Consider the following 10912-nt stretch of genomic DNA (forward strand, 5'->3'; position numbering starts at 1 on the left):
TAAGTTTAAACTTACTTTTTAACGATATTGTTTAATGCGTTCGCGATTTATTTATTGCCGGTATTACTTTATTTTCACTTTTATATATTTCTAATTCACTAAACAAAAACATTTACATTTCACTATAAATGCACTAAACAATTCTTCTTTTTCTTGTTTCTTACAGCTGATTTTGGGGGGAAAAAAATAAACAAAATAAAAGTACTATTGCCAGATCTATTACTTTTTTTGGGCGATTTTTACTGTGCATTTACACATGCAAATAAATTGTTTAAAGATGAGAATACGTGTTATTATCGAAAATGTCTACAAGTTAATTGAGTGTTTACACATGCAAATAAATTTAAAATTTGTAAATGTTAGCGAATGAGAATCATGTCGCCAAAAATCCACAAATATAAAAAAATTACAGCGAATTAAATAACTAAACCTTTTAACTGTCAGCATTTGTTATTTTTAAGTTCATTTGCGGCTTGAAACCAAATTTTATTATTTTTATTAATTATAATAAAATGTTACCATAATTTTCAAATATGTACGCACATTCTAGGAAAAATATTATTGATAACAATTTTATTTATAAAAACTTATGAAGTTGCTAACTCTGTTTAGTTTTTTTTGATTTTGTATTGCTGAAAGTGTTAAAAAATCATTATCCAGCTAAATTCAGTAGACAGTGCGGTTCATGTGTGATTGTGTTAGTGCAAAAGTAAGAATGAGTTGAGTTTTTTTAACTGTTACTTGCATGTGTAAACGCTAGGTTAGGTGCTATATTTGGCTTCTCATCCAACATCGGGTCTATAACAGACATGGAATGCTGTTAAGACTTCATGTTAAATTTTTAATATGTTAATGGTAGAGTATTCATGTCAATGGTAAGATATTTTATTATTTTTTGGTTGTCGGTGGGTGAAGCAAATTCTAAAAAATTGTGTGTGAGTTTTATTTCTTTGTGATTTTAGTGTAGTGTATTTGTGAAATTAATTCAAGAAATAATTATAAATCTTAGCTAAACGTCATTTAAAGCTTAAACGTCATTTCATGTTATAAAAGAGTTGTTAAAACACCTGGTTTAACAATTGTGTTAAAACACATGGTTTAGCAACCATGTTAAAACATGAGAAAAACGTTACCATTATAAGTCTATACCTACCATTAACATGTTAATATTAAGCATTTCATGTCAGTTGTAGTGTAATTTAATATAAAAAATAGACTTGCTTTTATTCAATTTTTACAAAAAAAAATAACAATAAAAAAATTTAATTTACTACTTTTTTCCATCAACAATAGATTTCAATCGTCTTTTCAGCAAATAATCAATGCTACGAACAATCGATTTATAGAACCCTAACAGGATTTTATAGTTGTAATAAAAAAAGCGACTTTTCGACTTTTCTAATTTTATAAAGTAAACTTTTCGAACTTCGACTTTTTAAAATTTTTGAATAATCGACCTTTCGACATTTTCAATTTTTAAAAATTTTAAATTTTGCGACTTTTCATCCTTTTTTAATGTAAAAAATATATGTTAGATTTATTGTTGTGGGGTGTTTAGTAGAGTATTCAATCGGTTAACCGTTAATCGGTTAACCGATTAATTTTGGTCGGTTAACTGTTCGAATAATTCAAAATTGCCGATTTTCAAATAACAAAGGACTCCAATGGTATAATGGAGGATTTTATATGCTTAGAAAAAACTAAAAAAATAACTGACAAATTGGATATTCTTTACCTTGTCTTACTTTCGATTTCTCCAACATCTACAATCAGCGTGAGAGTTTTTTCCAAGTCGAGTTTTATTAAAACTAAAGAAAATTATTTACTGTTTGGTTGAATTGTTATGTTTTGTTTATTTTTTATGTTTTTGTTCTTTTTATTAATAAAATACTTCAATAAGTACACAAAACTCGTGATTTAGTTTCAGTTTAACATTTAAATATAATTTATTCGGTTAATCGAATAATTTAAAATTAACCGATAAAATCTAAACCCCGATTAATTATTTGCTCGATTAACCGATTAAACCAGAAACCCGATTAATTGAATACCCTAGTGTTTAGTGAATTAAAAATATAAGATTATTGTTGTACTTGACATAACCCTAGAATAATAGCACACTTCCCAAGTATTTCTACTTCATTATTTTTTGTATCACTGTGTATATGCCATAGTCTGTTTTTCAGTGTATGCTTGGTTTTACAAATACAACGTTGTCTTTTCGTTGCTCTATAACTTGGCAACTCTTATTTTCTTATTTCCTTTTGCAAATGCTACCTTTTCGTGCAACCATGCGTTTGGAATGAAGCATACGAGACAGACAACTGTCAAAAAAGAAAAAAAAGAATTGTGTGTTCGCGAGAGGAATACGACAAAAAGTATTTTTTGTAAATTTTTCTTCTTTTTATTTTTGCTACAACCAAAAAAGCAAATACACTTTTTTCTTAACCGACCTCAACAATTTAAAAATAATTTATATTTTTTATAAAATAAAACATACAGTTTGTAACAATTACTAAATGGAAAGTTAAAGAAAACAACGCGCTAAAGGATAAGCGCTGGGAGAAAAGATTGCCAAAGGAATGTAATCACTGTAAAAAAGAAATAAAAGGTGTTTAAGACGAATTTAATACAAAAATGCATAGATATGCCACAAAATAATCTAATAACTCTTGACTAAATCCACACAATAAATTCGAACGTAAACGGCAAGTTTTTCTTAATAATATTGAGTTGAAATAAAAAAGGAAAAACTAGTGGAACGGCCTCGCAAAAAAAGGTGGTAAGGTAGGTCAAAGTTGAAACAAACGTGCAAATGAATGAAATGTGAAAAATGTGTGTGTTGTTGTGTCTCCGTGTGTGTAAGCGAATGTGTCTGCTGTGTGAAAGAATTGAAAAAAGTGAAAATATTTGCAACGGGTGTGACGTGACATTTTTTCGTAATCGTTGACAGAAAAAGAAGTTAATTGAGAAATTATGGAAAAAATCAAAGCTCCTAACAAATTTCTAGTTTAGAAAAACGTAATTATACCCAAAATTATCAATTGTTTAAGTGCAATAAAAGCACGAAGGAAAAGCCTAACCTCAAAATCTGATGTGTGTTGTTTCTGTTATGGAAAAATTCAAGTGATTTTGTTTCAGTTTGTATTGACTGGTTCATACAAAAAAAAAACACGGAAGAACTAACAAAACAAGCATTGCGGTGCGGACTGACTGTCGGATGGTTGGTACCGTTTGTTATTGTGTTCAAAAAATTGCTGAAATATGGAAAAAAGATAAGTAGTAGACTTATGAAAAAGTGGAAAATCTCGTTTCATGTATTAATTAAGGCAGAAGAAAAAATAACATAAAAAAGAAAATTATATAGGTATTTTCCAAAGTTTTATTTTAACCCTTCATGACATGCTGGTTTTTTTTCCAAATCATCAGACCATTATAAAAAACTTTCGCTGTTTTAAATACTGAATAAATATTTAAAATCATCATTGAAACAGGCGAACAATGTGGAAATCATACTCGATTTTTTCTTTTTATAAAATCACATTTGCAGAGAGAGTCGACTGACTGTTCCACTTGGGTTTTTGGTAGTATTATTGACAAGTTTATACCCCCCTTTTGAAAAATGTATTTTAACGAACAACGAACACATGTAACCAAGGTTGTCAATTTAGCTGCTTTTATTAGACATCTTTAGCGATTATTTATATAATGTAATTTGTTTGAACAGATTTTACGTTTTCGATTCCATATAGAGAAACACTTTACTATATTCTAGATATAGGTACTTTTTACTCTGTTAAGTAGGTATTAGGTGTGCTGATCATGATTAAAGCAATTTTGCGTGTTTTAAATTACTTTTTAATGTGAATATGTGTCAGTTCAGTGCCATAACATTTTGGCGAAGGACCCTGCTTTTACACTTTTTCACCAAAATTGTCTTGATTTGTGCATAGATGTGCTTATAAACATAATCGGGAAATTTTAAACATAGATTTTGCTCTATTGAATAATAGAATTGGAAACACGAATAAGAGATTTTTTTGAAAGAAGAAACACGTAATTTTAGCGAGATACATCGCGATACAAAATAACATTTTTCCCAAAATCTGTGATTCAAGCGGTTTTTATTTTAATTTTTGATACTAGCTGCTTTTGAATAGTATGATGTTGGCAACCTTGCATGTAACGCACGTAAGAAATAGTGTGAGCAGCATGAAAAAAGCCAAAAAAAAATACGTCTCGATCAGCTCGTGTTTAACTCAAAAATACTTGTCAAGTGGTTGTTGTCAACTCTTGAGGGGGTCAACAGGGAGGGAGAAAGTCAGTTTTCATATTTAACACACAACTGGTGGCTGTAAGAAAACAAGACAAGAAAAAAAGAAACAAACACGTTGGCATAATTGTTATTTAAAGATATTGGTAAAACTAAAGGAAAACTGTTAATAACCCTTAATATTTTAAATTAACTCGTTTTCTTGTTGTTAAAATGTTTTCTTTAAATTGTTATCAGTTATTTTCTTATTTTAATGTCTAGCCAGACACATGGTCGCGCCCAAAGTAAATTAATAAAGTAGACTCAGTAGAACAGCTGACTATTTTTTTTACTTTGGTCTGAACTGTCAATTCACTTGTGGTTGTTGTGGCGAAAAATACAACAAGCCCAAAAGCAAAAACAACAACAGGCAACTTTGACAGCTCAGACCTTAAACCAAAAACAAAATTGCTTTCGGTTATTGTAAATGTTGTATTTGTTGTAGTACTGTCGCTACTTTATTAATTTACTTTGGTCGCGCCAGCTGATTTAAAAAAAACGTTTGCCTTGAATTTGTAACGAGAACATACAAATATAGCAAAATAACCTTTCATTTAGCAAATTGTCTAGACAAAAGAGATCGTTGTAAAGTGTGTGTTGTTTGTAAATTATTTTAATAATGTTGCATTTTATGTTTATTTTTAATTAATTTCTTTGAATTTTCTTTAAGAAATACTTTTTGCGTAAATTCCAGTATGAAAAGTGTGTGTGTAAAAAAGGTAATGAGCGGGAGAGAGTGATAGAGCGCGGTTATAGTGAAAATCTTGAAATGTCAAAAATCTGTATGCTCTTTTTACAACAGAAAGAGTGGAGCCAACAACAAAAAAACGTGTTTTTTTCATACACAGTTGTTTTTATAGAGTAGCAAATATTTGATATTAAAAAATACCCAACAAACAATGTAAACATATTAAAATTCCTATAATTTTATTGATAAATTCATCACAGAAATATTTATTTTGTATTTTGGAATTATACATATTTAATATAATATTTTTTTATTTTTTTTTTATATTACAGGTGTGAAATTAACATCATCAACGATACTGCTCCTCCTACATACTAAATGGCAAACTTTTCCTAATACGTGATAACAAAAAGTTTTAATTTTTTAATAAAATTAAAAAAAAAATTAATAACCAACATATTTAATTCAATAATTTAACAAGATCATACTTCTAAAGTTTACGATCAAGTTATTATCAATAGACAAGAGAATTTGTTTATTTTGGAATTTTTAAAGTTCTGATTTCGCTAAACATACTTTTAACAAACATATATTAAATATACACATTAAGGCATTCCTAGAATGCATATAAAAAGTCTGCAACATGCTCATGCTGCTGCAGCAGCGGCAGCAGCCATGCCAAACTGTGAAATTGTAATCGTATCATCTTCGCCTAATCATAATAACAATAACAACAACAACAACAATAATAACAACAATGAAAGTACAAATGGGGGATCGAGTAATGGCAGTGGAGGCGGCGGTGGTGGTGTAGCTAACAATGGTCACCAGCACCAACAACAGCAACACGGTTCATCAGCCCCAACACCTACTGAGATTCCAATACCGTTTATGCATTTGGCAGGAGTGACAGCAGAGGCTCATGCTGCCGCTCAAGCGGCTGCTATGGCAGCAGCACAAGCGGCGGCCGCTCAAGCAGCCGCTGCCGAACATGGTGGCGGTAATGCACCACCACCGGGCAGTGCTCTGGCCCATCATCATGCCATATTGCAGCAACATCCCTTGGCTCACCTGGTGGCCACGGCTGCACACAGTCCTGCTCTATCCGAACAACATTTCATAGCCCGCGATGCTACCGTCTTGACTAATGGCCATAATGGCAACTCAACGTCGGTATCGGGTGGACCTGCCCCCGAAAAACCATTTCAGTGTAATGTCTGTGAACGACGATTCCGCCAATTGAGTACACTCACGAATCATGTAAAAATTCATACCGGAGAAAAGCCGTACAAATGTAATGTTTGTGATAAAACCTTTCGTCAATCGTCCACTTTGACTAATCACTTGAAAATTCATACCGGTGAGAAGCCATTTAATTGTACCTATTGTCCGAAACACTTTCGCCAATTGAGTACATTAACAAATCATTTGAAAATTCATACAGGTAAGTCTTATATCCCAGTTTTAAGTATTTAGTTGTAAGTTGCTAAACAAGTAAAAAATATAATTTTAAAAATTCTGGGGCGCTGTTTCGTAATTCGATTAGAGAACAGAATTCTACAAATTTTCTTAATATAGTCTTGATCAGGGATGGCAAATGATATTAAATTTAATCATAATTTGTACTTTTTCGGCTGTGATTAAAATAAGACACATTTATGCGAATTTTCATACATCTGTATTTATCTGTATATATAAAAATTAAATGGTCCATGTATGTATGTAATGTCATCACGTGAGAACGGCTGGAGCGATTTGGCTGATTTTTTTTTTATTCGATTCGAAATTTTCAGGAGATGGTTTGTAAAGAAACAAATTTGCAAAGAAACAAGTATGCAGTACAAATTTAGATATTTTATTTGCAAATAAATAAGAACAGGCAGCGTTGGCTACCGGGCGAAGCCGGGGCGGTCAACTAGTTTTATATGAATATAGAAAAATTAAAAAGTAATGATGATTAATATATTCGTATTCAACTAGAAGCATAATAAACACATCTTCATTAATGTATTTTAAACTAGTTATTTATTAAAATGTTGATATTCGTTTAAAATCATTTGTATACAAAATACTAAATTTGATATTGAAAATTAAACAAGACTTTCGATCTTTATATCAATCATGTCAAAATTCCACAAGAAATAACCAAAAACACTTAAATTTTATTTTTATAAATTGGCAGAGAGATAGGTAGAGGTGTACAAAAACTAGCGGTCGCAAAACAAATTTCTATATTATATTTTATATGAATTATATTCAAATTTTATTTTATTTTATTTTCAGGTGAAAAACCCTTTGAATGTGCCGTTTGTAAAAAACAATTCCGTCAATCTAGTACTCTGAATAATCACATAAAAATCCATGTTATGGACAAAGTCTACGTGCCCGTAAAGATTAAAACTGAGGAGGAGGAAGGGTGACTAGAGGACATGATGGTGGTTGCAACTGGGGGCTCAAATAATGGACTTCAGCAGCAACAACAACAACATCATCAGCAACATCATTCACAACAACAACAGCAGCAGCAACAACAACAACAATTACTCGCTCAACAGCAACAACATCAACAGCAGCACCAACCACAACATCGTCAAATTATTACCTCCGCGCTAGCACAACATCAACAACAATTACAAAATAACAATACAACAATAATAGCAACAACACAACAACAACAACAACAGCAGCAAAACCAACAGCAACAACAACAGCAACAACAAACCACTAATGGCTCAGCCGCAACAACACCGTCCAATCTTGAAGCTTTTTCCAACATTGCAACTGCAGCTCAAACACTCGAATTAAGTTCATTGAATGCCGCCCAACTGGTAGGTGGCCACTTGACTTCCGATGGCAATTTTGTGACCATGGGCGGTGTTGTTGTCGGTCGTATACATCCCGCTCCAGGTGCTGTGGGTAATACACATTTCCTTCAACATCAATTGCGGATTCATACGCCACATTTGGGCGTTATCAAAATGGAACCGTCACCCAATGCTAATGAATACAACAACAACAATAATGCAAATAGCAACAATAACAACAACAGCAACAATAACTCAACGACGCACACAAACAATGCGAACGAAGGATGAGTCCCCGACTATGAGACACTATTGGAATATGTGCTCAATGATTGAAAATTAAACGACGACGAGAGAATAAACGGAAACGCAACTGGAAACAGAACATATGCATGTGTACGTGTGTGTAAGCAAAAAAGTAGCCATGTAATTCTATGAAATTTTGACATAGACTTTGTAATTAATTAACTAACTAATTATTAATTTTTGGCTTAAAATAGATGTAGAGTAGTAGAATATTGTCAAAAATGTCGAGAGATTAATGATGTCTCACAGCGAATGTTAATAAAATGATATTGTTTTCTTTGAAATTAAATACAATTGAGGACATTTATTTTTATCCTTGTTATGAAAAACTCCTTAACAATTTTAATTCTCTAAGTATTAATTCTGAAATTAAATCATTCGATGTCTTTTAAATTAAACACTTCTTCTACTACCCCGCACTGACAAAAATTCCTAAAAAATCAAAGTTTAAAAACTGAATGCTCTTACACGATCTGGAAATTACTGCACTATTTTCATTGTGAAACATTTTTAATCAATCTCACATGTTGACGCTTTTGCAGAATGTATTTCTTAAATTGTATCTCTATGCAAGAGTTATTGCAATTTTTTGCTTGATATTAAAAGCTTTTTATGAACATAAAATAATGTGTCATAGCGGAATACGTTGTTTTGTACACACTCTTAACATTAGTTTTAAATATAATTTTTTATAAATTTTGTTATTAATTTTTTAGAAAATTCATCTCCATGATGATGTTAATCTTTACTAAAGGTCTGTCTGTATTTTATGGTCAAGTAGAGAACTTTCTGAATATGGCATAAGTTTTTGTAGAAACAAATTACAAATACAGAAAGCAAAAACGATTTTCTTTCAAGATGTTTTATAAAAACCTTTTTCTTTCACAAAATTAGAGCTTATTATCATAACAAGTCAAAGATTAAGTCTTGAAATTAAATGATTATGAAGTGCCAATGAATTGAAAATGTTTCTTAATTCAATTAAAACATGTCTGTGGCTTCAATCTTAAATTAAAATTGTTAAAGAACAGAAAACTACATCTACATACATCTATTTTCAAACACTCGCAACACATTATTGTTTGGTATGTCCTTTACAAAACTACTTTTTTGCACACATAACCTACCATGATCAACTAAGGGAGGACTCATCTTTAAGCCACAAAAAGAAAAATCTCCGTATAAATGTATGTACTTATAAACTAAAAAGGAAAAAAAAAAACCTACAAAAATTAACTATTTTTAGAATATTAAAAAGAAAGGAGAATTTAAACTATTATTGTTTTAAATATTGTTGTCACAAAATCAAACTAAAATTAAAAAAATAAGAAAAATATTGTTAGTTGTTGTTATATGATCATCAGAATATTATACATAAATGAAAAACGAAATACTTGATGTTTGTTGTTAAAGAATATACAAAAATAAAAAATAAAACTACTGAAACATTGTTAAAAATAGAAGCAGAGGAAACTAAAAAAGACAATGGATGTGTAATTGTTATTTTTTTCTGTTGCATTGAAATACTACAAGAAGTAATGATAATGAATAATGAAAAACTGCTACTGTTTGTTAATAATACCCCCGGAAACCAGGCAACCAACCATCTCCTCTAATAATAAATTTAATTTAAACAAAATATAATTCATAGAAAACTCAATAATTATAATTATAACATAAATAAATATAAAAATAAAACAAAAACATATGAATCCTATCAAATAAAAACACAAAAACAACAAAACTACAAACTACTGCTAAATACTACAAAGCAACTCTAGTGCTAACTACAAAACAAATCAACCACAAAACAATTCTTTTTTTTTTTAAATACATAATATTTTTTTCTTTTAGGTAATAAAGTTGTTTAATTCTAATATTTTAGTTTATTAATAATTACTTGTTTTAGTCAATTTTGAAAACAAAAGAAAAAACACTACTATTATTTTAAAAATAATTATGTTTGTTAAACAAATTTCAAAAATTTGTATCTTATTTTTACAAAAACAAAAGAGAGAAAAACAAAAAACTGATAAAATATTATTGAAAACAAAGAAAATAAAAAGAACAAGAAAAAATATTTACAAGTAGACTTTAAATATTTATTCTTCCTAATTTACGATTTCTTCGTTACAATTCAAATTCTTTAAACAATCTGACTTAGTTTCTTTTAATTACTGTTGAAACTTCTTAATCAACTTATTTTTAATTAAATATTATATAAACTAGTAAAAAAAATAAACAAAGAAATTTATAATTTGTTATGGATTTAAATTTGTCTATTAACATTTTATTATTTTTATTTTTCTCCATGTTACTTTTTCTCATTTTTTTTTTTTAATTAAATTAGTTGTTTTTTAATTTTTATTTTTCTATATAAAAATGTGAATTAATAAATTCACAAACATTTTCCAAATTGATTAGAAAATTTAAATTATCAAAATATTTATAATTTTCAATTAATAATTGTATTTAAGAGATTTTCTTGAAAAAAAAAATAAGAAATAAAATTGTACAGAAAACAAAATTAAAAATACTGGTGATGTCTCAGAATTCCATTCCGTTTGAAAGTAGAATTGGTTAGGTATCTAATATGTGAAACAATTTCTTTAAAATCAAGTTTAAAACAGGTTTAGTTACATTTTAAAAACTAAATTATTAAACAAATAATCCGCCTGTTCTATAAGTCGAATCCGAATTCACATGTTTTGGTGTTCTGTAAATCGAATCCACATAAATTGCTTGTTTTACCTTCGAGTACACAAATCTGTTTCAATGTACAAAATCGTGCGATTTGCAAAA

General features: G+C 29.6%; 3 protein-coding genes across 4 annotated transcripts in view; 2 read left to right on the forward strand and 1 right to left on the reverse strand.

The window, feature by feature from the left end:
* The window catches only part of barc (RRM1_TatSF1_like and RRM2_TatSF1_like domain-containing protein barc), a 45920-nt gene extending 45778 nt beyond the window's left edge, over positions 1–142 (reverse strand). Inside the window, exon 1 of the mRNA XM_065506571.1 lies at positions 16–142. The gene's annotated coding sequence lies outside the window, so the exon portion shown is untranslated. The remainder of the gene's footprint in view (positions 1–15) is intronic.
* A 2144-nt stretch (positions 143–2286) lies between these two features.
* Aef1 (Adult enhancer factor 1) lies at positions 2287–7420 on the forward strand. Of its 2 annotated transcripts, XM_065504181.1 has the most exons (4): positions 2293–2387; positions 2503–2787; positions 5333–6444; positions 7284–7420. In XM_065504181.1, the coding sequence occupies exons 3-4, from the start codon at positions 5622–5624 to the stop codon at positions 7418–7420; spliced, it is 960 nt and encodes a 319-aa protein (XP_065360253.1). In that variant the 5' UTR covers positions 2293–2387; positions 2503–2787; positions 5333–5621. The 2 variants fall into 2 exon arrangements, with proteins under 2 accessions (XP_065360252.1, XP_065360253.1); XM_065504180.1 differs by having other exon boundaries at positions 2287–2787.
* Positions 7421–7429: 9 nt separating this feature from the next.
* Positions 7430–9816, forward strand: LOC135954112 (probable basic-leucine zipper transcription factor Q). Its single transcript, XM_065504182.1, has one exon. It carries the CDS (start codon positions 7430–7432, stop codon positions 8093–8095), a length of 666 nt encoding a protein of 221 aa, XP_065360254.1. The 3' UTR covers positions 8096–9816.
* The last annotated feature ends 1096 nt before the right edge of the window (positions 9817–10912 follow it).

This window comes from Calliphora vicina, chromosome 3 (genome assembly GCF_958450345.1).
Source record: "Calliphora vicina chromosome 3, idCalVici1.1, whole genome shotgun sequence".
NCBI classification, from domain to species: domain Eukaryota; kingdom Metazoa; phylum Arthropoda; class Insecta; order Diptera; family Calliphoridae; genus Calliphora; species Calliphora vicina.

What these genes read in the sequence shown, in the direction of transcription:
- LOC135954112 (XM_065504182.1), top strand. Translation starts at nt 7,430, where the DNA reads ATGATGGTGGTTGCAACTGGGGGCTCAAATAATGGACTTCAGCAGCAA.
- Aef1 (XM_065504180.1), top strand. Translation starts at nt 5,622, where the DNA reads ATGCATATAAAAAGTCTGCAACATGCTCATGCTGCTGCAGCAGCGGCA. An exon ending in TCATTTGAAAATTCATACAG is followed by an intron (nt 6,445 to 7,283) that starts GTAAGTCTTATA and finishes TTTTATTTTCAG; the next exon opens with GTGAAAAACCCTTTGAATGT.